General features: G+C 45.0%; 1 protein-coding gene across 1 annotated transcript in view; it reads left to right on the forward strand.

The window, feature by feature from the left end:
* The window catches only part of RARS (arginyl-tRNA synthetase), a 37,887-nt gene that overhangs the window by 9,289 nt on the left and 2,042 nt on the right, over nt 1–26,556 (forward strand). Inside the window, exons 3-13 of the mRNA XM_019505996.1 lie at nt 3,165–3,353; nt 7,774–7,885; nt 10,287–10,387; nt 11,566–11,687; nt 11,949–12,069; nt 12,406–12,535; nt 13,505–13,609; nt 15,139–15,317; nt 15,841–15,950; nt 21,923–22,028; nt 24,843–25,015. Coding sequence (XP_019361541.1) covers nt 3,165–3,353; nt 7,774–7,885; nt 10,287–10,387; nt 11,566–11,687; nt 11,949–12,069; nt 12,406–12,535; nt 13,505–13,609; nt 15,139–15,317; nt 15,841–15,950; nt 21,923–22,028; nt 24,843–25,015 — 1,448 coding nt within the window. The remainder of the gene's footprint in view (nt 1–3,164; nt 3,354–7,773; nt 7,886–10,286; nt 10,388–11,565; nt 11,688–11,948; nt 12,070–12,405; nt 12,536–13,504; nt 13,610–15,138; nt 15,318–15,840; nt 15,951–21,922; nt 22,029–24,842; nt 25,016–26,556) is intronic.

Genomic DNA, 26,556 nt, shown 5'->3' on the forward strand with positions numbered 1-26,556 from the left:
GGGTATGGGGGGAGCAGTGTGCCTCCTGGATTTGCGTGGGGTAGGGCAGGGAAGGCTGCACAGAGCTCTTCTCAGCGGGGGCTGGGCTCAGAGTGGGCAGCGAGGGCTCTGGGAAAATGCTGCATCCACCCCAAATTTTGCTGCCGCTCTGCTCCCAGCACTGCCAGCCACCCGGCACAGCCCTGGCTCAATGCCCTGCCTCTACCGGCACAGTGGGAAGAGCCGGGACTGCACCAGGCTGCTGATGGCGGTGAAATCTGGGGTGGATGCAGCATCCTCCTAAAGCCACCAGCACCTGCTCCGAGCCCAGCCCCTGCTGAGAAAAGCCCCAGCTGCAGCCTGCCCTGCCCTGCCTCATGCAGATCCGGGGGGCATGCCTCCCATCCATGCCACCCCGGAATGGAAACAGTGGCAGGAGCTGCCTTCTCCACCCCCTGCCAAGCTGTGGCTCCGGCACACAGCCCTGGGTAGTGCCTGCCTTCCCCCGTCCCTTCACCCAGGGGGTGGGGAACATTGATCTGTCCCCCCATGCCCCTTCCCTCCCCTCCCCTTCCACCACACTGAACTTACCAGCTGGAGGCAGCTCTCCATGCTGCTGGCTGTGCTGTGGCTGCATGTAGCACGGGCATTTATCAGCCAAATTATCAGCCCCATCAAGCCAATATCTGATACAGCCCGTTTTCGTTATATAGCTACTGATCCGATATTGAACCGATGTGTCATGCACCTCTAGTTTCTGAACAGAGGCAACAAAGATAAACAGTTTGCCTACATTAGAAAACAGTTAACAACTGGAAAGTGAAACTCATTCCAAACAAAGAGGCTCTGTCACGGACCTGTGCATCACACAAACCAGCAGGGTAAAATGCTACACCAAAAAAAATCATTCAGCATTTTTGCTGGTTTGGTATTTAGTTCATTTTGCCTGCTTTTTGGCTTGGCTTGGTTCTTAAGAAAAAAACAGGCAAAATGAAATGAGTACCTTCCTACCCCAGAGAGCCACTGCAGCTGGGAGCAGGAGGCAGGATCACCACCCCTGGTGGGGAAAGAGAAAGGAAGGATCCTTACATGGTGCTGGGAAGATGAGGAGGACAGTCAAGGTGCTAACAGCATCAGGAGATCTCAGAGCAGCCCTCATCAGTTTGGCATTGGACAGGGAGCAGAAGGGTGGATGATTCCCTCCAAGGGGAAAACTGGATGCTTCCCTCCAAGGGGAAGACATGAGGTACAGCTCAGGAGCGAGTTGCCCTGGGGTAGAACAATAACTTTCTTTTCCATAGTTGAACATGGCAATAGATACAGTAATGCCAACTCTTGCGAAAACTCTCAATTTCCAAGTCAAATGAACTGACTCATGATCAGGAGATAGAACCCTCAAGTCTCGGGGTTTTTTTTTCTTCTGGCACATGTAGAGAGTGCCCAGCTAGTAAGTCTGTGTAGGGGAGGGGGTGGGGGATACAGATCAAGGCCCCAACGGTAAGGGAGGGAGTGGGGTGAATGGGGCCCTAGGGCTGGGGCGGGTCATGCAACAAAGCCGTGGGCAGCTCATCCAGAGGCGTGGGGGGAGGGGGGCACAGCTCCCTGCTGCTGTGTGCACCCCCAGGGGGGGCATGTGCCCCCTGGATTTGTGTGCGGGGCAGAGGTGGGCTGCCTGCTGCAAGCTGGAACTCTCTGCACCCTGCTGCCTTTGCCCTGGTAGCCACACAATGCCAGTGTGCTTCCTGCCACCCACTAGGTGGGCAGGGAATATGTGGCATGGCTAGCACACAGGTCCCAAGACAAACTTTGCCCAGGGAGCTGCGCACTGACCACGCTGCACCTCCCTTGCCCATCCAGCAGGCATCAGGAGGCACACATGGTGTCGCATAGCTCCTGGGACAAAGGCAGCAGAGCCCCAGCCAACCTCTGCCCCATGCACAAATCCATGGGTACATGCCCCCCATGCCTTTCTCAGGGGCACACATAGTGGCAGGGAGCTGCCCACCTTCATGCACCTGTAGACAAGCTGCCCACGGCTCTGTTGCACGACCCCTGACCTGGCGTGTCTGCATGTCCCTATGTCTCTGTCTCTGCTGCCGTTCACTTCTGACCCACAGTACCCTGCTCCAAACCCCACACATACCCACAGCCCTCTACACCTTCACAAGTAAAGCCCCCACACATGCATACACGCTTCAAAAATAGCATCTCACGTTTACATACCAAATCTTTTGATTTTTGAGACCTTGCCTCATGCTTTTTGACACAGTGGGGTTGGCAGTACTGTAGTTTTCATATCATGGAGGTGGGTCACGTTACCCCTAGAAACAACCCAAAATAAATTTGCATTAGTAGGAGTGCTGTCAGCATATCGAGGGAAGTGATTATTTCCCTCTCTTTGGCACTGATGAGGCAACATCTGGAGTACTGTGTCCAGTTTTGGGCCCCTACTACAGAAAGGATGTGGACAAATTGGAGACAATCCAGCAAAAGGCAATAAAAATGGTTAGAGGGCTGGGGAATGTGACTCATGAGGAGATACTGAGGGAACTGGGCTTATTTAGTCTGGAGAAGAACAGAGTTGGGTTGGATTTGATAACAGCCTTCAAGTACCTGAAGGGTGGTTCTGAAGAAGATGGAGCTAGACTGTCCTCAGTGGTGACACATACCAGAACAAGGAGCAATGGTCTCAAGTTGCAGCAAGGAAAATTTAGGTTAGCTATTGGAAAAATTTTCTCACTAGGAAGGTCATAAAGCACTGGAACAGGTTACCCAGAGAGGTGGTGGAATCTCCGTCCTTAGAGATTTTTAAGACCTGGGTAGACAAAGCCTTGGCTGGGATGATCCTGCTTTGCACAGGGGTTTGGACTAGATGACCTCTGATGTACCTTTCAACCCTAATTTTCTCTGATTTAGTGTATAAAGGTCCAGGCTTGCGTCTACAGAAACAGTGTTAAATTGTAACTTTTTCATTAAGAATTTCTGTGTTTGAGCACATATAGCTTCAGGGTATGTCATAAGAAGTTTTAGCTAATACTGTGCTTTTTGAACAGTCAATTTTAAGCCAAATATCAAGTTCTCTGGTGACAGTGCTTTAATCACATAACATGTTATATTGCTTGTGCTGCTGCTAGAGTATCATGAACTTACTGTTCTGTGTTTTGATGTTGCTTTTTTTTACCCAGAGCCTTCTGGACGAAAGAAATAAGCCAGTAAAAAGCATGATTAACATAAACGGCCGCCTTCAAAAGCTCTTTGGAGAGGCTATCAAGGCTGCATACCCAGATTTAGAAAATCCCCCTCTGGCGGTTACACCAAGTCAGCAACCCAAATTTGGGGATTACCAGTGTAACAGTGCAATGGGCATAACACAGGTAATGTTAAGCAAAATGTAATGATTTGCTGGTGCTTGAGACTTCTCGGGAGTGTGAAGCCCTGTAATGTGCGGTGTAGTAACAGGCTCTAACAGGGATATATATGCTTTAGGCCTTGTCCTTGCAATCTTCACATGTAAAGTTATTGAACTTAGTGGAAATTTGTGGAGCCATGGCTTTCCTTTTAGATGATTAGTTCAAGACTAAAAGGATTCTGTTGAGGCTAGATTAACCATCTTCAAAACTAGGTTTTCATAATTGGGCAGGTGACCGTGTCTCCACTGAAGGAAGTAGGTGGTGGTGTTTTAAGTATGTCACATGCAAGAATGCAGCTCAATGACTTATTTTGTTACCGTAAATGTTTGACATTTGTTCCCATAAAAAAATCAACTCTCTCCCAACCCAGGCACCTTAAACAGTGCTTTACCATCAAAGCTAAGCTATATTTATGGCCTGTCAGGCATACAGGTGTTACTAATTGGGCCTTCTGGTGTCATGCGTAAGGCTGGTACTTTGGCTGCTTACTTAATTAATAGAACAAAACTGAATAATGATGTTTGTTTTTTTTAAATATTCAATATTTGAGTAAATCCCCCTGCTATAAAAAGGTAACATATTACAAAATGTAAGTATGTGAGAACTGGAGAAGGAAATGGCAGGAAAGGATTGCAGGTAATACATAATGAAATGTGAAGTAACACAAAAGAAGAGGCTGTCAAATGAGACTACGTGGCAGATGTGAGCAGAAAGAAAGCATTCTTGTAAAGTCATGAGATCAGCATTGATCAGACAATGAAAATGGAACCAAATCTGTACAAGTCCAAAAAAGGTGACTTCTGTCATAAGGGAAATTCATAGGGCACTTTAATAATGGGCACTGTGTAAATTCTTTATCAACTTAGTTAACATGTTGATAGTATTACTTGAAATTGGAAGGGTTGGGTTTTTTTTTAAAAAAACACTTTGTCTAAAGAGGACCAAGCAAACAGTAAGCAAGAGAAGAAAAGAAATGAGGAAGCAATATCAGGCTGTCAGGAAGAATTAGTAAACTAGGTGAACTGTGAAACCAAAAGACTAATTGTACTTAGGATTTCAGTCTAACTGTAAAGGTGTCCAAACTTCTAGTGTGTTTGTGTCTGTCAGAGGCAGAATATGCTCTGTATGAGCACATGCAGTATACTCTTCAATCTCAACAGTAGAAGTTGTTCTATAAGCAGCCTTTGGTTAATAAGGCTTGATTAATTCACTTTGAGTCAATTACCAGGTACTTTGTATATCAATCTATATTGTAACATGCAAAATGATTTTCACCCCAGGGTAGCCCTCCAGAGCTAGTTATGAATACACAGTTGCTGTGCTGAATTCCCTGGATGATAGTGTAGGTACGTGCCAGAGAGAAGCTTCTTGGTTTGAAGTGCCAGTGTGGAAACAACCCCCACAAATATGTGTATTGTCTTCTTTAGCTGTCATTAGCATATTGCGACTGGGTCTTGGCCAGGAGATCTGCCTGTCTCCTAGAGTTACAGGTCCTTGGGTGACTGCACTGACACAAGCTTTCCAAGCATTGCTATTTTTTTTTTTAATATCTTTTGACCGTCACTTTACCCCAATTAAGTCGCTGTTACGATTCTCATGAAGTGCTGCATTTTCAATGTCTACATTGTTTCGATAACTTGATATCCAAACACTGGTGTTAGAGGACCTTTTGTGTAGTTTCTCAAGTTCCAGACTCTCATCACAACTGATGCTTTAACGGTCCGTTGTACTGGATTTTGACATAGGGCTCGTTCTTTGTGAAGACTCGTTTCGCATCTTTCTGGAATGGTTTCTTGCAGAATGCTAATGTCCTGCCAGGCACTGTGCTGGTATAAAGTCCACATGCTCCCCACCCCCAGGAGCGCATAGTTTATGGTTCCAGTTTTTAGTTGTTTCTTGTGGCAAGCCTGCTGCTTCTAACGTGTATATTGCTGTATCACTCGAGTCCCAAGAACTGCCTCCTACAGAGGGAACGTTGTAGGCTGCTACTGTCGGGCACGGGCATGGATTTGACTCCTGGGCAACACTAATACGTGCCAGCCGGCAGCCTCTCCATTTGACCTGCCAAGGCAGACACAGCCATGACAAATGTGTTTTGTCTTCCCTGGAGCCCATTAGCATATTCTAACTGGGGCCTCAGCCAGAAGCACTTCTTATTTCTTAGAGTCGCAGCTACAAAGTACTGCATTAATGAAGACCTACCATCCCTTACTGATTCAAGATTTGTCTCCCTTATTTTTGGAACCTCGTCTCTCTCTGGCGTTGATGGAAGTTATTGCCTGTGAAAAGACAATATTTTCTTGCTTGGTTTTCAGCCTTAGCCAGCCCGTATTAGATCAGTTGTATCATAAATTGCAGTATTGTACATGTGAAGCTGTCACATTTCATGGAACACTGGAAGTTAAAAATGTAAGCAACCAGGAGCCTAGAAACCAAATCACCGTGAAAAAATAAATCTTACAGCCTTGACATAAATCTGTGCTTACCCTGCAAGGTCATAGGGGTTTCCAAAACACCTCAGAATGACAGCAAAAAATCCAGCTCCATGGAACTCATTTATGGCAGATTTTACACAGCATGAATTCATAGTTTTTGTACAACCAACTGATTTATCTTCCAGAATAGAGGCAAATTTAAACACTAGGGCAATGCTAAACAAGGGGTGATTTTTAAGGTTCAAAGAAAGGTACATGTTAAGACACTGGGCAAGCTGGAGATGTTTTTCCAGCCCAAGTATAACCTTTACATTTCAATATCTACAAATATAGTTTTAAAACACAATAGCACTTTTTTCTTATGGAACTCTTCATAGACTACTACAAAACTGCCCAGTTTCCTGTTTTCACATAAATCAGAATATCATTTGCAGTACTTGGTGGCAGTCCTGCCTCACAGTGTGAGGTATTCGTTTTACAGATGTTATATTAGGTTAAAATCGTAATACAAATAAAAACATATATTTTCTTTCCTTTGTTAAAAATATCACTGTTGGTCATCAAAAACTAAACACTGTGAAATTCAGATTTGCCCCTCTGTTCATATTATGTAACTACTTTTCATGTGGTTCCTTATCAATATCATTCCAACCAGCGCTGCAATATCTGGGTTGGAAACTGGACAGGGGAATGGCTACGTTAAACTTTTGTCTCCAGTGACTTCAGTAAAGAGCACTTTGAAGATGTAGATACCCAGCTTTGGGCATTTGGATAACAAATATCTTAAAAGAGAATTGTAGCAGTGGTTGTTTTCTAACTAATCTGCTCTCAAAACTGAGCTTTTGGCCATAGGACACCAGCCACTGCCGCTCTCGCTATTTCCATATTTCTCTCTCTTCCTCACCATCTAGCAATACCCAAGAATTAAGCATTTTCCCTTGGTGACCTGCCACATTGTACAATGATATCAGTCACAAATGGATAGAAAAATCTTAAATCATTAAATGATTAAAATCTTAAATCATTAAATTCCTAAAAGTAGAATTAAAGCCACTTTTCTGTTCTGTGTTCATACTTTGAAGAACTGAAATGTGAAGGGAGGAAAAAGCCATTTTCTTCACAATGAGATGTCAGTGTTTTAAGTTGGGACATAAGTACTCCAAGGTTTTAAACATCTGCGTGTAGTTGCAACCAAGACCTTGCCTATATTAGGATAAGGTTTGGTTTCTTTTAAAATGTAATTAGTTGACTTGACACAGTTTAAAATCTAACTTTTCAGGATATATCCTGGTGGGCATTGAGGTTATATATTAAGACTTAGCTAACCTGAATAAAGAAAAACCTGCATTTTCCTCAGTAGTCTGAGCACTGGGAATATTCAGAAGCAGCCATGAAGAATTTCTGGGTCCTCAGAGCTGGATAAAATGCTTTCTACAGATGCATAGCATGTATATTAACATTGTGTGTGTGTGTGTATGTATGTATGTGTGTGTATATAGACAGATAGATAGATCTGTATAGATCTATCTATATATATATATTCTCATATGCTAATGCATATCCAGTTTTGAGCAGCGTGAAAACAGGCTGCAATTAGACGTCTGTTGTGTACACTGAGCGAAGATAAACAATAGCGCTGGTCTTTTATGTACATTGCAGTTTAATTTTCATTAGCACATTTCTGCATTGTAAAGCTCTGATGTCACAAGGCCATGTTATGGTCCCAGATGCCATAGTTCTTAGGCTCAGAGCTTGTAAGGGCTTTTCAGTGAACGCACTAGTATCAGAAGTGATGTGCTTGTAGAACCAAGCTCTCAGTATTTCACCAAGATTGATAAACACAAGGAATTCAGTGGATCATGTCAGTGAGGGCTCAGTTGAAACTGTATTTAGATTTCCAGTTGATGAATCAGGGTTAGTCTCTACTGACCCTTTAATTGCTGTTTCAGATGCTACAGAAAACCAAGGAACAGAAAGTGAACCCAAGAGAGATTGCTGATAACATAGTGAAAAACATCCCTGATAATGAATGCATTGCAAAGGTTGAAATTGCTGGACCTGGTATGATCATTCTTTCTTTTTTTTATTTTTTTATTTTTTTTTACATCTATTGAACTTTTTAAGACTGATATTTCAGATGTTATGGTGAGTAGCAGAAAAGGAATCAAAATCCAGTTTGGTTATATATATATAAGGTTAAAAAATAATTAAAATTTGAATTAAATTCAGGTTTCTTGATTGCCTTTACAGTGTAATATATTGGGAACAGCATTTGTATTGGAGTAATTCCTGACATCCTGTCCCCATTGAAATCAATAGGAGTCTTACAAGTTGACAGCTGTCCATGATAAAAATTACCACCATAGTTGGCATCTTTTGTTGGGTGTTGGGGCAGAGTCTGAGAGTCTGAACAGGCCTGGACCCTGGACTTACCCTTTGAGGAGGTCTTTCCAGTTGAGAGCTACGACACAATGGAGCATTGCAGTTGGAAAGCATTGCAGTTGTGTTGGCCCTACTGTTCCTGGCCTGTGAAGGAATGGAAGACTTGAATTTCCCCTGATCTCAGTCTGACTTCTGTCAGATGTACTAAGTTCACTTAATAAAATTCAGGCATTTGGCAGGTGCATTAGAAGGAGACACTCTGATAGTCCTACAGTGCAGTAAAATCCAAATGCTTCTGCAAATTTGACCTTTTATTAAACATGGCTGTGTGGTCTGACATGCTTAATTTTTATTAGAGGTCTGGGAGTACAATTGGCAATACATGTATGTAGCAAGACCTAGTCCTGCAAGCATGTATGTATATATCTCTCGATTATGTGCACATAGAGTTAATAGTTGCAAGTCACAGAAAAGGGTAAATATACTTTCCTCCAGTGTTTTCCTGGTGAATGCAAATAGCCCATAACAATTTATATAAATGGCCCAGCCAATAGTCTGAGAGGTATTGTTAAATCTTTCTGGTAGACGGTTTCTTATAAATTGATGAATTATCATTTTCAGGAGGAAGGATGGCCCAGTGATAAAGATATCAGGATAGATCCCTGACCTTCACTACTTCTGAAATCCCCTATGACTTTGAGCAGGTCACTTAATCTCTTTCTCTGGGACTCAAGGATGACATGTGGACATTGCAGGTTGCACCAATTACTTGTAGGGGTACAGTGATAAAGATTTTCTTGACCAATACTGATGGCCGATTATTAACCAGTCATATTGGCTGATACCGATAGCTGATACGCAACCCTGTAGCTTGGAAAGCAGCTCCCTGCCAAAAAGTCTGTGAGGGGGAAGGGGCATGGGGGCAGGAAAGGGTGTGGGGGGGCCAATCGAGGCCCCACAGTGGGGCAGAGGCAGCCACTGCCTAGCCAGGGCAGTGAATGTGAGCCCACTGGGAGAGGGGCGGAGTCATGAGCGGTTCATCTGGGGGGTGGCTACCCGCCGCTGCACATACATACCCCATGGGGAGGTATGGGGGGCATGTGTCCTCCAGATCGGTGCATGGGGTGAGGGTGGCCTGCCTGCAGCAGGCTCGGGACCAAGGATTGCACTGGCCTCTTCCTCGCTGGGGGACTGGGCTGGGGCTGTGCTCGGGGCAGGTGGCAGCAGTGCTGGGAAGGGTGACTACAAGGAATTTTGGGGTGACTGTAGCCTACCCCATAGACCTTCCAGCATTGCTGCTGCCCCACCCTCCCCCGCCAGGAAGAGGGCAGCACAGCCTCTGGCCCCGAGCCTGCTGCAGGCAGTCTACCCTCGCCCTATGCTCAAATCTGGGGGAGGGGGGGAAAACATGCCCCCATGCCTCCCCTGGTGGGTATGCAGCGGCAGAGAACCACCTCCTCCCCTTGCCCCGCACCCTTCAGATGAGCTGCTCATGGCTCCACCCTGCTCCTGGCGGGGTCACGTTCACTGTGTTCGCTTGGCAGCACCTGCCCCAGCCCCACTCCCTCCCTCACCTTAGGGGCCTTGATCTGCTCCTTCTCTCCCCCATGCTCCTTCCTGCCAACTTACTTACCAGCAGGGCACTATTATTCAAGCTGTTGTGCTGCATTCCTGGCTATGTGTATGCTGCAGCTGCATGTATGCATATAGCATTTATTGGTAACATTATTGGGTACACCAGCCAAAAAAAGCCAATTGCTGATCATGTTAATTTTCCTTTAATCAGTGCTAATCTGTTATAAACTAATGTATCAGTGCACCTCTAATTACTTGTAATCCACAGCTCCTCTAACACCATCAAAACCAACGTTAGATTAGTATGATGAGCAGAAAATGAGTGAATCATCTTTTGGGTGATCACTTCTCCTGTTACAGAAATTTTACGTTTTTATTTTTTTTAAGTTAATTTTCATTACAGTCTTCTTCTCATTCATGGGAGCATTTGTTATAGCTCGAAGTGAAATGTCTTTCTCAGGACACTTTTGTAGCACCAGTGATAACTCTGTTTTTTCCTCCAAAGGTTTTATTAATGTCCACTTGAGAGAGGATTTTGTGTCCAAACAGCTGAGCAATCTACTGGTGAATGGAGTTCAACCACCAGCCATTGAAAAAAGAAAAAAGGTAGGCTAGTAAACATCCACTCAACTGTCAACGTTACCATTAAGCCAACAACAGATGCTGAAAAATGATTACAGTTGTGATTTTATTTGGTTTATATGCATTTTCCCATTGGATCTGTTTCTTAGAAGTAGCAGGGGTGAACATGTTTTTGATTACTTAAAGGCTTGTTTATAGGTGTGTGAGCATCGAAAGAGTTTTAACTTTTTTACGACAGAATGAGATGAGCCTGGAGGAGTTCTAGAGCCTGGTTTTCAGATGGGTACGCAATTGCACGGTGAATGCTGTTATGAGCACAGAGTTTGAGCTTACCCAGGTGGCCTGCTCTTTATAAGCTCCAGGCACACATTGCACATGAGATGTGATTAACCAGTTAACTATGTCTTAAGTAGTTACCCACCCACACATTAATGCAATTAATTGCATGGTAAAACAAAAAAATATGTGTAATAACTTTATGGCTGGTTCCTATCATGCCATTAATTGAACATGTGGCCATGCATACTGGGGCTCCAGCATCCAGAGTTCATGGGAGCCCTTGACTCCTATGTGCTCCTGAGGCTGAAAGTGCCAATCAGCTGATTGCCACTCCTGGCCTCAGGTGAAGGGTTCCAATGGGCCCCCAAAGCTGAGAGCTGCAATTAGCTGTTGCTTCTAGCCGCCTTGATTCATTCCCCACCTTCCTTGCTGGAAGCAGCAACAAATTGAGGCTCCCAGCTTTGGGGCATAGCTGGAGTCAAGGGCTCCCCTACACACTTGCAGATGGCACCTCTGATCAACCATGTTCCTACAAGGCTGGGACCTGTCAGCTGATGGGTTCCCACCCGTGGGAGCTTGCTACTTGTTGGTGCAGGGGGATTCTGATCCTGGACTTCCCCTGCTCCAACAATATGACACCATGGGATCTGATGCTCTGTCCCACAGTCACACCTCCTGCCAGGCATATGTAGCATGGCAGGAAGTGCAATTGTAGAGATCATACATCAGATCTCACTATGCCTTTAATTACATGTTTGCCCTGGGGCCCAAGTCATGGGCAGACATTGTCATTGCATTTAGTTATCAGGCATAAGAAGTACTTACATGCATGTAACTTTGGAAAGGCTGCAGTTACAGCAGTATACTGTATGGCATGGCATTTAGTAATATTTCTTTCTATTCATCCTTTTCCCCTCTCCAAGGTGGTGGTTGACTTCTCCTCCCCTAACATTGCCAAGGAGATGCATGTTGGTCACCTGCGGTCAACCATTATTGGAGACAGCATGTGTCGCCTGTTTGAGTTTGTGGGATATGACGTTCTGAGGTAAGAGCTGCCAAGCTTATAATGTAGGTTGATAAAAGAATATCTGTCCATGGGCTCGGGCAGCCTGGACCTAACTTAAAAATACTTCCATACATAATACCCTAGATGCAGTAATAGCCTAAGTACAATTTGGTGCAATCCACTGTCAGCAGTCTTATTTCTGCTTGACTAACAAATCTTCATTTCACCTGTTTTACCTTTGTTTTCTAGCATGATATGTATTTCTTCTCATAAATTTTATGCTGTGTAATTGTTGTCCAGGTTAAACCATTTAGGAGACTGGGGCACCCAGTTTGGAATGCTCATTGCTCACCTCCAAGATAAATTTCCAGATTACCTGACTGTTTCACCACCGATTGGGGACCTTCAAGCTTTTTACAAGGTAATTTTATCTTGTATATCCATTTTTTTCCCCTTTTATTTTTAAATCAAACAATTTGGGTCCTTCGTAAACTACCAATGGAACGTTGTTGAAACAAAAAGAGTTTTTTAATTCAGTTTATTAAGGTATAAAAGAATTGCTTATTATGCCTTGATAGTTCATGAAGTATTGCATTTGGTTGGGAAGACTATGTGCTATTGAAACTTTTGAGTTTAGTTGATTTGTTGATTTGTCTATTCAGCCATTCTGCTTGTTTCCAGAAAATGCAAGTTTGCCTTAAGGCAGTATCAAAAATAGTGGGGAAAAAGTCTTTCTCATGTATTATTTTTAACTTAGGAATCTAAAAGGAGATTTGACACGGAGGAGGAATTTAAAAAACGTGCCTACCAGTGTGTGGTGCTACTACAAAGCAAAAACCCAGACTTCATTAAAGCCTGGAAACTCATCTGTGATGTATCTCGGAAAGGTGACCTTCAAAATTGGTGTCTGTTTCTTTTAAACTGGTGTTTGTTTTAAGTGGATATTTTTTGCAGATTTGCCTGAGTTGTAATTTTTTGGTAATCTGTTAAGTTGATTGGAATAGAAAAAGCCATTGGGCAGAGGAGGGTTTATTCTGTAGAACTCTTAACCTGTTGTAACTTTGTAGTCACAAAGTGATCCTTCACATCAGTACACAGAGTTCACTTGGGATCCTCAGCTTTTCCAAAAACAATGGTATGAATGTCACCCTCAGGAGTTTTTGGATCAGTTGGAGCTGTCTGAAAAGGTTTTTATCTAAAACAACACTGCTTTCGTTAATGCAGAGGTAGGGTAACTTCTAGGTGTTTGGGGTGATGCTTGTTTAAGATTTACTTAGTCACTTCCAAGGAATTCCTAAGAAGAAATCCTGATGTGTTCCTGCATTTGCTCCGGGTTTTAGAGTGTAGCACAATCAGAAAAACTTTAACTTCTGTCAGTTTCAGCATTGCTTACATGTGTGGCTTCACCTCTCTGACCTCAACGTAATATGGGCTCAGAAAATTAACATCCATCCCTCATTATCATAGTGTCAGAGTGTCATCCTTGTTCATCAGTGAATTCGTCCTCACCACAGTGCTGTACAGGATGATTTAGATGAGCCTGATCCTGCTTTGAGCAGGGGGTTGGACTAGATGCCCTCCTGAATTCCTTCCAACTGTATCTTTCTGTGATTGTATAAGGAGGTACAGTAAGTCTGTTTCACAGATTGGAAGTGAGGCACAGAGAATGACATCCAATATCATGGGTTCTCTGTGCATTGAATATTGAGCTCTGGAGCCCTGGTCCAGTGGCTGAGCCATAGGGCTTTCTGCCTTTCCTTTTAATCACATTAAGAGGTCTCTTTGCTTATAGCTTTAAATGACCAGAGTCTTTAGTGTTTAATTTTATTAATGTTCTGTCTGTTTTTCTAATTCAGAGTTCCAAAAAATCTACGACTGCTTGCACATTACACTAATAGAAAGAGGGGAATCCTACTATCAAGATATGATGAAAGACATTGTGCAAGAATTTGAAGAAAGAGGTAATGTTCAAAAGTGAGATCACTTCTTTTTCTGTTTAAGTGAAGGAGTGAATGTCTAATTTGTTTAGAGACATATGTAAGACAGAAGTTCCTGAAACTGGGCACTCTGTTTTGTCCTGCTTCTCTTCCTCTTCTCCTTTATTGTATATAGAAAAGATTGTTCTTTTGAGGGATACATATTATAAATTAAACCCTTGTATTTGTCATAGTGACAGGTCTGAATGGCTGGTGCTGGTGCAGAAAGGCATTGAACCTACATCTAGTGCATTGCTAAGAGTTAGAATGTAGCACTGCCAAGAATTAGGTTTCCACAGGATTAAGATAGTCAAATACCATCATGACAGAGATATGGCCCACCTTCCCAGATGGGTCCTAAAACAGTTTTGTCATAGTAAAGCTGCAGAGGGCTGACATGATGTGGTGAGCCTGTGAGAGACAACGTGTCATGGTGAGAATGTATGCTCCCAGCTCTCACTGACAGTAGTCAGCATGAAAAAAATGGACTCCAATTAGCCTTCCAGGTACAGGAGATTATCTTCTTCCTAGACAGATTAATCCCCTATACCTGGAAGGCAGATTTCTCACTAGACTTATCAGTTGTCAGTTTTTGGCCTTCCATGGGCACTACACTACACTACACTTCTGGTCTCACTTGAAACACCTGCATAGAATAATAGAAAAGTAGAGCTGCAAGGGACATTCAGAGGTCACCTAGTCCAACCTCCTCCTTGAGGCAAGATCTTCCCTATCCAAACCATCCTATACAAGTCCTTGTCTAACCTGTTGCTAAAACTACACAATCCGCCCTATCTCACACCTACAATGCCTATTTCCCGAAGACACCAAAAGCACCTTATTTGCCACAGGTAAAGCAGGGGGACAAATTGCAGTCAGTGTCCTGATGTAGTATGGGTTTTTTAAACGTATTTGAGAGATCCAAGGAAAAAGGCCATTGTTGCTTTGTTGGGTTCCACATGTTGCCTCTTCTTCATTGACCCTGCAATTGTATGAAATTTCCAAATGCCCTTTTCATTGCAGCGCTGGTACCTCCTAATATTAGAGTGCTTGTTCCCTAGCCAAACCAGGTCTTTATAAACCCATGTTTTGTGAGAAAATACTGATTGATTGATTGATTCTTTTCTTTTTAGCGATTGATATAATGAATCAACCGGAGCCTCTGTTTTAGAATACAGCTTTAGAATACAGAATAAAGCTTTAGAATACAGTAACTCTTCTTTTTACAGCAGTGATTCTTAACTAGTGTCACAACCAGAGATTTCAAATTGGAATCTGTAGTGTTAAAACCACTTTTTGAATTGGTCTCTCTGAGTTCTTTGCAACAAAAAAAAATGCTCTATTGCTTTTCTGTGCTCAAAATTGAGTAAAAACAAAGAACTGACATTTTCTCAGGGGTGCCTTGAGTTTTAAATGGTTGAGAACCATTGATTTTACAGCATCCAGTGGTTCGCATATTTCTGCACATCTGCTTTTCTCAGTGTTTGCTGGTAAATGATAGTGTCTCTCTCTAGGATTTGTGCAAGTGGATGATGGACGAAAGATTGTGTTTGTCCCAGGATGTTCTGTTCCCTTAACAATCATGAAATCGGATGGAGGTTTCACATATGACACATCTGACTTAGCTGCACTTAAGCAAAGGCTGTTTGAGGAAAAAGCTGATATTGTTGTTTATGTGGTGGACAGTGGCCAGGTAAGGTTGCAGACTTTTGCTGTTAGCTCTTCCATCATTCAGTAGCTTTGGGGATCAGAAATCTGATTAGGTGAGCACTGCAACTCCAGCCTGAGGGGGTAGTGACTAAAAACTGTAACCATCTGTTTGGTTTTATTGTGTGAAACGATTAGGTAGTTTCATCCCAGATCCTGATGCTGTGTTGTGCATATCACAGATTTCCTTCCTCCCTCCCTTTTAGCTTCTTGGCAGTTTCATCAGAGTTGTGTCTAAGTGTCCCGTGCAAAAAGCTGGGCAGGGAAGTATTGACATATCCTGAGAATCAGAATAGCTGGCAAAAGCAGGTGACTACTACAGATGACTGCTGCTTACCATTATGAGAGTTCTGTAAATGAGTCTAACAGTAGAAATAAGTGGTTTAAGAAAGCCTGTTTTTCCTTTCTAACTTCATGCTGGGCACAAAAGCAAAACCTGCACTATACACTTGATAGCAAAATGATACATGAAAAATGCAGGTGGTCACTAATTTCAATTTGTTTTGCAGTCAGTGCACTTACAAACAGTGTTTGCAGCAGCTCAGATGATTGGCTGGTATGATCCTAAAGTGACCAGAGTGGTCCATGCTGCCTTTGGAGTGGTGCTGGGAGAAGACAAGTAAGTATCTGAAGTGACCCTTTCTTGTTATGTTTAATGGATGCTTTGATTGCCTGTTTCAGACTATTTCAGCATTGCATGGCACAGAAATAAGTCAGGCTTTATTGTAGTTCTCAGTATCTGATTCCACTGGAGAAATTGAGAGAGATCCTGTTAAAGAAATTCCAGTATTGGACTAGGATTTGCAAGAAGCAAATTTGGCTTTACATGTTTGTCTTGTACTCCACCCAATTTTTGGTGCCGTAAGCACAAAGTCTGTCACCCAGTCACCCCCCTTACTAGAAAAGGGCGCGAAAAACATCATGCCATCTGATGTCAACAGTGACGGGGAGGAAGGAAAAGGGTGAAGCCCTTTAAAAACCGCGCCCAGCCCGAACCACGGCAGAAGCCATTTTAGGACTCAATCAATCAGTCCCATCTGCCATGGTCTGGCCAACCGCAACATCGCTTCTCCGCCACCGACTGTCCCGGCGTACCGCTTCCCTGCACATCGACTCGATTTCTGATCCGTGAGCAACGAGAGAATTAGCAGTCTGCTTTGTAACCCAGATAGTTGAAACAGAAAGTATTTAATCAAGCCGCTGTGCCTATGCGTCTCAATCATCGGCATGTAAGTAAACAAAATAAAAGCTTCTTTATTACAACTCGTAAAATTTGCACCCTAATCTGCGGTTGACAGACTCCGTGACCCGTAGCTAGAGAAAATCTTACTCCCTCTCTTAAAGGCAAAACGAACCTCCTCACAGTGCCTCAGGTTCTGACCCTGCAGCGCACAACAATGCTGACACCTAAAATAATTCATTTGTTACTTCTGATATAATACACTTCCATATCTTCTGTTATCCATCTGTGAAAGCGCATTATCTGTCTGGAATTGAAATAGATTGGCGTTTCTGAAAAAAACCATCCTCCCTACTTCTTGAGCCAGCCAACTCTGCCCTCTTTCCTATGAAAATGATGCCATAAGACCATGGGATTTTTAGTGCAATTCATGTTTGCATGAGTTGTTTTTAAAATATCATTTTCAGTGATAAAGTAACTGCAAAATGAGTAAAGATAAATGTTTTATGTAAAAACATAGATCATTTGTTCTGGCTTGGTTGTGGTTTTAGATAAAATAATCTATTGGGCAGAACATAGCACGTTCGAAAGCAAATGTCTGTGTCCTTTGTTTATGATATGTTAACTATGAGGCCAGAATTGTTCAGCATGTTTCCCACTGTGAGGGTGTTTGGCCCTTTTGCCATCCCATTGTACCTTCCTGCTGTAATTCTCAAATACATGTGATCCTTCCCAAGAGTCACGAATTAATCTCAGTGTGACCTGAAATTGCATTCCTCTATTTCACAACTACGTATTGTGTGATTTATTAGGCCTGTGCAAACAGGGAAGTGTTCAATTCGGAGTCAGAGATTTGGATTGGCTGGGGAGAGGCAGGTTCCCCCGCAGCTCCTTCAGCTGTGCCTGCCTGTCCCTGAGAAGGCCCCATGGCTGCCATGCCTAGCCCCACCCACCCCCAGCCTCCCTCCCTGCACTTTAAAACAAAAAAGCCCGACACTCACTGGCTGCAGCAGCAGGGATCAGGGCCTCTGAGGGCTCATAGCAGAGCCCCACGGGGCAGTGGGGATCACCCCCCCCGCCTGACCCCTGTGCGACAGCTGCCCCATGGTGTGGGTGCAGCGCAGCTTGGCAGAGCACCGCACGCTGTCTGAGAGCTGGAGCTGAGCACTGCCAGGCTATAGCTGACTGCTGGAGCTGCCCCAGCTCCCAGGCAGCACACGGTGACCTGCCGAGCTGCACTGCACCATGCCAGAGCCAGTGAGTGCGAGGCTTTTTTTTTTTAAGTCAGGCAGGACAGCCATGGGGGCTTCTCCCACAGCTCCTCTGGCTGTACCTGCCTCTGCCCCAAAGAGGGGAACCACGGGTGGCTACATGCCGCTGCTGCTTGCCCAGCCGATGTTGGGGGGGCATGATGCAGGTGCAGCTCGCTCCAGGCATAGGCCCAGCTCCCAGTGCTGCTGCGCCCGGATCCCATGTTCCCGCCACCTCCCCGGCCTCCTCCCTGAGTAACGCACCTCACCCCTACCCCAGCTGGGCAGCTTGTCTCAGCCCCAATCCTTCCCTCCCTCCTCCCCCCCATCTCAACAGACTTACCAGCTGGACGCAGCTGTCACCTGCTGGTCTAGTCTATGGCCAAATCTCCTAAGCGGCCAGATCTTTTTCCAAAGCTTTTCTGAATTGATTCAGACGCTTTGAATCTATTTGGAGCTTTGAATTGGTCTCCCAATTAAATTCAGATTCAGTCCCTGAATCCAGTCGAATCTCCTCCAAATCGAATTGGCTACCGAAGCTTCGCGCAGCCCTAATGATTATGACTCTGTTGTGAAAACCACATCACAGAGAAGTGCTCAACTGTTGAAATGCGTGGCTTGGATTCCCCTGCAGGCTATGTACCCTCTCTGACTTACCTTTCTGGGCTCCTTGGTTGATGACGGTTCCATCTCTGTTTTTCTTCTTCTTTCCCTCCTGACTGCATGGATGGTTTGAAATGGGTGTTATTGCCATATGTCTCAAGGTGTGTTGCTCATTGCTCTCTCTGGATCTTGTACTGCTTTGCTGTGATACTGCAGTCAGATCCAAGACCAGGGTGTAGCCACAAGTGTTCTGCTGCTGTTCCCCAGTTAATGTGAGGGATGTTTTGGAGCTGTTTGGCTGACTGTTGTCACTACTCTGCTGACTGTACATGACTGGACCGTAACCTTGTTATGGTGGAGAGGCTTGTGTGTTCTAATGACCCTCATAGCTATGTCATCTGGAGTTTTGTACTCCTGGTAGGCTCTCCCATGGCGAGCAGATCTGAAGTGACGTCCCAGACTAAGCATAGTCTAAACTCCTTAAGACACCAGTGGCAGAACATGTGTGCTTGAGTACTAGGGCTGTGCGAAACACCATCATTTTGTTTTGATGTCCGTTTCAAAGGGATGGTGTTTCATTGCATTGTTTTGTTTTGTTTCGAAGCACTGTCCCATTTCGTTTAGTCGAAACTGTTTTGCTGTTTCGATGAGTTTTGCCCATAGGCTATAATGGGGAGTCATGAAAATGCCTATAACTTGCCTGATTTGGATGAAAATTGCAGGGATGGTAGCCCCTCCTAAGGACATAAAGCCTGCCAAGTTTCAAGGAGATAGAGGTAGAGGTTTTTGGGAAACTGCACCTCAAACTGTTCAAAGCAAAAGTCCTGATGCTTGCTGGCAGCGCCAGCCTTCTCTCATCCAACGCGCAGAGCCGGGGCCCACACCCCTGAGAGGACTGCAGGGCTGTGCCAAACTCCTCCCAGGAGCGTGAGCCCCCGGATCTGCGCCCCAGATGAGAGAAGGCTGCTGCTGCCGCCAGGGACTCCTCTCATCTGGCACGCAGATCCAGGGGCTTGTGCCCCCGGGAGGAGTCCAGCACAGCCCCATAGCTCTCCCGGGGATGTAGGCCTCCAGATCTACGCACCGGATGAGAGGAGGCTGCCGCTACTGCCTATGATTGGTACTGAAGCCAAGTAAGTTTGGCTTCAAAACTCGAAACATTTCGAGTGCCCTTGTTTCATTTCAAAGCTGTTTTGAAGCCTTTTGTTTCAGTTCAGTTTTGCTGGTTTGAGCTTGAAACATGTAACAGCTTTGAAATGAAACACCTGGCGAAATTTTGTACAACCCTATTGTGTACTTGCTGGTTCTCTGTGGTGGAGAAGGCAGGTGAGGGCTGCAGTGGGGTGGAGATCTCTAGTTGTCTTGGACAGGAACAGTGATGTCTGGGAGACCCTAGTCACAAATCTGACATAGGTGGTGGTTCCGTGATGGTTGTTTTGTACTTATCAAGACAGAAGTACAATTTGGCAGCTGCAGCCGTGACTAAGCAGTCCTCTTTATGATCCCCTCTGCTCACCCTAAATGGGGAAGGTGAAGGAAAATGTGCCTTAAACATAGACTGTCTCAACCCCCCGGCTGGATTGCCGCATCCAGTAGGATCACTCTACTTGCGGCCAAAACCAACACAACGAAGTGCTGAAGTTCGCCCCCTGGAATGTCTACACTCTCATGGACCCCCCAAACAGTGAGCATCCTGAAAGGAGAACCACTGTGGTATCTAGAGATCTTGCAAGATATGACATTGATATCGCTTCCCTAAGTGAGGCCTGCTGGGCAGATGAAGGCCAACTGAAAGGAGGAGGAAGTGGCTACATCTTTTTTTGGAAAGGAAAGACACCTGAAAAGAGGTGCATTCTCAGGGTTGGTTTGCCATCAAGAACAAGATTGTCAACCAGCTATCAGAACTGCCTGTGGGCATTAGCAAACGTCTTATGACTCTCCACCTCAAGCTTAGTAACAACCAGTATGCTATGGTCATCAGTGCATATGCCCCCGCACTTGACGATGAAGAAGTCAACAAGGAATATTTCTACTGTGCTCTTGACAGTCCTGACTGCCACTGCCAAGGAAGACAGCTAGTCCTAATGGTGACTTCAACACAAGAGTTAAGCGACACGCTGAACTCTGGAGTGGCGCCATTGGGAAAGAGGGAATGGGGAAAGTCAAATCCAATGGTATCTTCCTCCTCAGCAGATGTGCAGAGCATGGCTTGCTCATCACAAATATGGTCTTCAGACAGTGACAAATGTAAGACCACTTGGAAATATCCACGCTCCAATGACCGGCACCTTCTTGACTATATTATTGTCAGAGTCCATATCACTTGAGTCCTGAGAGGTGCAGATGATTGCTGGACAGGCCACCGTTTAGTCAGATCAATCGTGGGCATGCAACTTGCACCACAACACCATAAACAACTGACTAAGGGTAGGGGGCTTGGGATGGGGGCAGCTGGTTCTGGTGCCAGGGCAGAACTGCGATCTGTAGTCTGCACGCTCCGGGCAGGGGCGCACAAGCAGGGGATCACAACCACCTGACTTAAGGAATGCCAACACTGACCATCTTCAAGAAAGGGGACAAGTCAGTGTGTGGGAACTACCGAGGCATTGCTCTCCTATCCGTTGCTAGGAAGATTCTTACTTGCATCCTTCTGAATAGCCTCTTCCCCCTTGCCAGAGATGTCCTTTCAGAATCCCAGTGTGGCTTTAGGTCATCTTGGGGTACCAGCAACATGATTTTTGTTGCATGGCAGATGCAGGAGAAGTGTAAAGAGCAACACAGGGAGCTGTTCATGGCATTCGTTGACCTAACCAAGGCCTTCAACTCCATCAATAGTGAAGCCTTATGGAAGGTGCTGGCTAGATTTGGTTGTCCATGGAAATTCATCAGTGTCCTCAGACTGCTACTCCATGATGTGTTGACTGCCGCAGTCCTTTGCAATGGATCAGAAGAAGACCCATTTACCACCTGTGCTGGTGTCATTGCCCCAACCCTTTCTTCCATCTATCTTGCTGTGATTTTGATTCTCATCTGCGACCACCTTCCTCCCAGAATTGGGGTTGAGTATCGAATGGATGGTCAGCTTTTCAACCTGCAGTGCCTTGATAGCAAAACAAAAGTTACCAAGACTGGCATCACCGACCTTCAGTACACTGACAACTGTGTTATCCTCTTGCACACTGAGACTGATCTGCAGTCCACTCTTGACCTTTTCTCAGGTGCCTGTCACAGCCCCCCCAGCAGACATCACCCTCATATCAAGGAATAGCTGATTATTATTACATGAATGACTTCCAGAGGCCAATCAAAAAGCTTTCTGCCCAAGTAGTTTTATTATAGTGCCTGTGTAGAGATGCCTGTCTGTTGTGACAGGCTTAACTTGGGGATAGGACTGTTGGAATTTATAGCTGAGTCCTTTTTAAATTATTAAGAAATGTGGCAGCTGAGATGCCTGTGGAGTGCTGCTGAATAGCTTAGTTCAGAGAGGCTGTGACCTTGGTTAGAAAATGCTGGGGTTTCTGCCCAGCTAAGCAGTGCCTTTTGTCCACATGCTTTCAGGAAGAAGTTTAAGACTCGTTCGGGGGACACAGTGCGACTCATTGATCTGCTGGATGAGGGACTGAAACGATCAATGGACAAACTGAAGGACAAGGAGCGAGACAAGGTAACCATGATAGGTTATTTTTCTCTCTTGTAAGCAGGCTCTGTGGTGTAGTATTTGACTTGTGCATGCACTTTGGGGCGTGCCTATGCCATTTCCTTGGCCAGAAACCAAGATCTTGAGAGCAGTGACTCTTGAGCTATCCTCATGATAATGTCCTGTGTCTTGGATGAGCATGTGTGGAGCAGGAGCAGGTGGTTAGTGTGCTTAGCAGTGCATATTTCAATTTCATAGAATCATAGAAGTCGGGTCGGAAGGGACCTTGTAGATCTTCAAGTCCGACCCCCCGCCTGGGCGGGAGAAAAGACTGGACTCAAATGAGTCCAGCCAGGTAGTCATCAAGCCTCTTCTTAAAGATCCCCAGGGTAGGAACCAGCACCATTTCCCTAGGAAGTTGGTTCCAGCTCCTAGCCGCCCTAACTGTGAAGTAGTTCTTGCGGATGTCTAATCTAAACCTACTCTCTAATAATTTGTGTCCATTGTTCCTTGTCATGCCAGGGGGCGCTAGGGGAAACAGTGTCTCCCCTAAACCTACACAGGATTAACAAGATAAACTGAGAGAATTCAGATGTTCTTTGCTTCTCATTCTTATTTTGGTACTTTCAATTATAAGTGTCTACAGAAATCTCTAGTCATTTTCACAGCCTTTGCAAGGGTTTGAATGAGATCTGATCCAGAGATTTCTCACACCAAAGGGAGCTTCTGATCTCCAGACAAACAGCCTCTTATTATTTAATAACTCTTGTTTTAAGGATATCGAGCTGACACAGAGCTATTACATGATAATGCCTGGGGAAAGTAACTTGACAGCACTGGTTACTGTTCAGTCCCGTACAGTGCAGCACCAGAGAGTGGAATTTTCCCATTTCAGTGCTTGGGATTTTTTTTACTGGCAAAGCACCATTAGTCCAAAAAGCCAATATAGACATGCTACAGTGCCATTCACGAGGTCTGTAGCAGTGCAGTTACCCTGGGCATGTCTATACATACACATTTAATTTGCATTAGCCCAATTTAAAGCACATTAAAGGCACACTTCTATATGTGCATGCCCTTAATGAGCCTTAAAAATGGTGATTTTAGGCTAATCCTACCTAAATTTGATACCTTCATAAAGCAAGTATCAAATTTAGGTGTGATTAGTTAAAGCACATGAATGCATGTGTAGACACATTAATGCACATTAACGCAGGGCCTAGTGCTGGGTTTGCCAGTAATATCTTACTGCCCATAAATTGTTCTTTAGGTACTGTGCTCCTGCAGCTCCAAAATCTTGTAGCAGGCACTGAAGCCAATTACCAAAGGAGTTTGATCTACAGTTCTGAGTTACGAAGGGTTTCTTTGAGACTGCAGGCCTCTGTCGGCACAACTGCAGCACTGGCTGGTGATTGAGTTTTTTTGAATTTACAGTGCTTTGGACATTTTATTGCTGGCTCCAGGGCAGTGGATCAGAAGATGAAAAATTTTTGTCTCTAGAACTGCTCTGCAGAAGCAGGCCTTCCACAGTGTCTGGCAGCCTTTTGCAGTGGGAGAGTTTTTCATAAGGAGAAAGAGGGAGAGGAAGAGGGGATGGGGTAAGTGGAGAACAGAGGAAAGCCAACAAAAGATGTAGAGAGGGGGAAGCAGCTCCAGAACTTAGGACCGTTGTTTGGACAGAAATTCTCTAAGCAGAGGTTAGTGGCGGGTAGCTGAGGAGGTGTCTCAGGCAAACACAGGCATGCTAAAAGAAACAGCCATCTTTGTTGTTGTACAACTGCAGTGTCAGAATGATGGCGCCCTGGGGAAAGGCCAGACCACTTCATTATGATGGGTCCTTGTCTTACAAGGTCCCTTCCAGCCCTACTTCTTTGTGATTTCTATGAATGCACTTGGGGAACATAAACTCCCTTCTCCAGTTGGAGACAGCTGATTCCCCAAAGATCCAGCAGGTGGTGGTAGAACACAAACTGTTCCTGTGCAGTGTTTAGGCCAGGCAGCTTTCGCTGCCTTAGCGAGCAGTGATGTTTGTTGATACTGAACTTAATTCCCTAACGAGATGAGCTCCACTGGGGTGGTTGTGGAGGCTGCACAACACACGTACAGTGCATTTAAAATGGCTCAAACCTTTCTTCCCCCAGAATTAGCCATGCGGTTCAATTTCTGTGGGTTAGAGTTATTCAGTAAGACGATTCATTATTTCAAAGAGCCTTCTGTTAGAGTTAGAACAAGTTGCCATGAGACTCCTAGACTGCAGAGGTTAGCTCTTCTAGCCTAGAAGGGGCTTCAACAACACGTTACACAGCAAGCTATGCAAAGCAGTGCCATGTTGAAGAAATTGCAAGCTCTTGAATACACGGCAAAACTTTCAGGCCATTCTGTGATGGTGATGGCAGACAGGTCCTAGATCTCAGTAAGGTTGATCTAGAAGAATAGCAGAATATTTCTACTCTATGGTTCCATGGCATTTTTCATCCTTTAGACAATGGCATCACTTTGACTGCAGGAAAGGTTGGATTGACACTACTGTGCTTCTGTTCCTGAGACATGACTAACCTACCTTCTAGCAAGCTATACTCTAGTCTTAATGAAATGGAAGTTTTGCTGTATATGTTAAGTTGAATGATCCTTAGTGTTTTGAACTTAATCAGCTAGTTAATCCTCTGAAGAGGGTGCAGCTCTGCATGCAGCAGTTGCCCATTGGCCTCTACAATTTTACTTCTCTACTGCCTCTAGAATACTTCCTGCTGAGGTCTACCTTTTTCCCTGGGTTTCGATCATGCACAAGCTGCTGGGTCAGGAATAGAAAGAGCTCTGCTTAATGCTTTTTTCTCTTTGTAGGTCCTAACAGCAGAAGAGCTGAAGGCTGCCCAGACATCTGTGGCTTTTGGCTGCATTAAATATGCTGATCTCTCCCACAACAGGATGAATGATTACATCTTCTCCTTTGATAAAATGTTGGATGACAGAGGCAATACAGCTGCTTACTTACTCTACGCCTTCACTCGAATCAGGTAGCTCAGGTGTATTTTGATCAGCGTATGATCTAGCTTGCAATAAATTACTGAAGGTTCTGCTGAAGCTTTGTTAGATAAAATACTAACTCCTGAGAGAGGCTCAGCTCCACCTTTGGAGTCTGCGTTTGATCTGTGCCACTTTGTTTCATGAGTTCTCTGCATGTTGAAAGGACAGCACACAGATTAGAGTGAAGTCTACATATTGTTCCTGACTTCTGTGCTGATGCTTTATCTGGCTTGCTAAGAAAGTCTGTTAAGTGGCACATACTGGGTGGCACAAGATGTTTGCTGTGGAGTTGCCTAATTAGCTCTGCAATAAAGTCTCAACATCTACACGTGCCACCCAGTTAGGCCGTAGGAAACAACTCCACCACGGGTTAGTATTTGTAAATGCAAGTACTGTCCGACAGCGGTGTTCATTAGTGTGCAGCAATGCACGTGTATATTCGGTGTACAGTCTGATGGGGCTGGCTGGGGCATGAAGATGCTTCTGCACAGCAGCTGCTTGCTGGCTGTTCCTGCACTGGAGAACCCCCATACCCCAGCCAGACTCTCTGCAGCATGTTGAGCTGGATCAGAGCAGTTCTGAGTTGGCAGGCTGACCCCAAGGGCCCCTCCCCTCACCTCCCCTCCTTCCCCTCCCCTCCCCTCCCTGTTTATTGCTCCATGCTAATTGCATGTGTAGATGCACCCACTGCACATCTGTGCATGAGCACAGCCAGTCACTCTGGTCTGTCCTTCCAGCTGGTGGGGACAGAGTACCTACCACGTCCTGAATGTATACTTTGCTACTTAGACTTGCTACTTGTACAGACTCCAGAGCAGGGATAAGACATTAAAGTCCCCTGTGTTTTTCTAGCAGGCTACAACTGAGTGTTTTTCCTCTACACTTTAGGCTGCTGCTTAATAGCCAGGTCATTAACTAACTTCCCCCTCCATTGTTACACAGTCCAGACCTGAGCACTTTTCTCAGAATAAGCTGCAGTTCAGGCAAGATGATTCCTACCTGTATATGTATGGTAGAAATTGGGGTTGGGGGATTTAGCAGCAGAACCTTTGGTATTCTGGTTCCCTTGGACTATTGACTATACGGGGCGAATCTGACCAGTGCAGGATTTCATAGTTGGTAGTGTCGGAAGGGACCTGAGCAGATCATCAAGTCCGACCCCCTGCCATGGCAGGAAAGAGTACTGGGGTCAAACGACCCTGGCAAGGTGACAAGGTCTAGCCTTGTCTTAAAGACCCCCAGGGTAGGAGCCAGCACCACTTTGCTTGGAAGTTGGTTCCAGATCCTAGCTGCCCTAACAGTGAAGTAGCGCCTCCTGGTGTCTACTCTGAACTTACCCTCTGCCAGCTTGTGACTGTTATTTCTAGTCACTCCTGGCAGTGCTCAGGGGAACAGGGACTCCCCCAGTGCCTGCTGGTCCCCTCTGACTAGTCTGTAAACAGCCACTAGATCCCCCCTCAGTCTTCTCTTGTGGAGGCTGAACAGGTTCAGGTCCCGTAGCCTCTCTTCATACGGCCTGCCCTGCTGCCCC

The sequence above is a fragment of the Gavialis gangeticus genome, unplaced genomic scaffold (genome assembly GCF_001723915.1).
Source record: "Gavialis gangeticus isolate Ggan-Ray unplaced genomic scaffold, GavGan_comp1, whole genome shotgun sequence".
In the NCBI taxonomy this organism is placed as follows: Eukaryota; Metazoa; Chordata; order Crocodylia; family Gavialidae; genus Gavialis; species Gavialis gangeticus.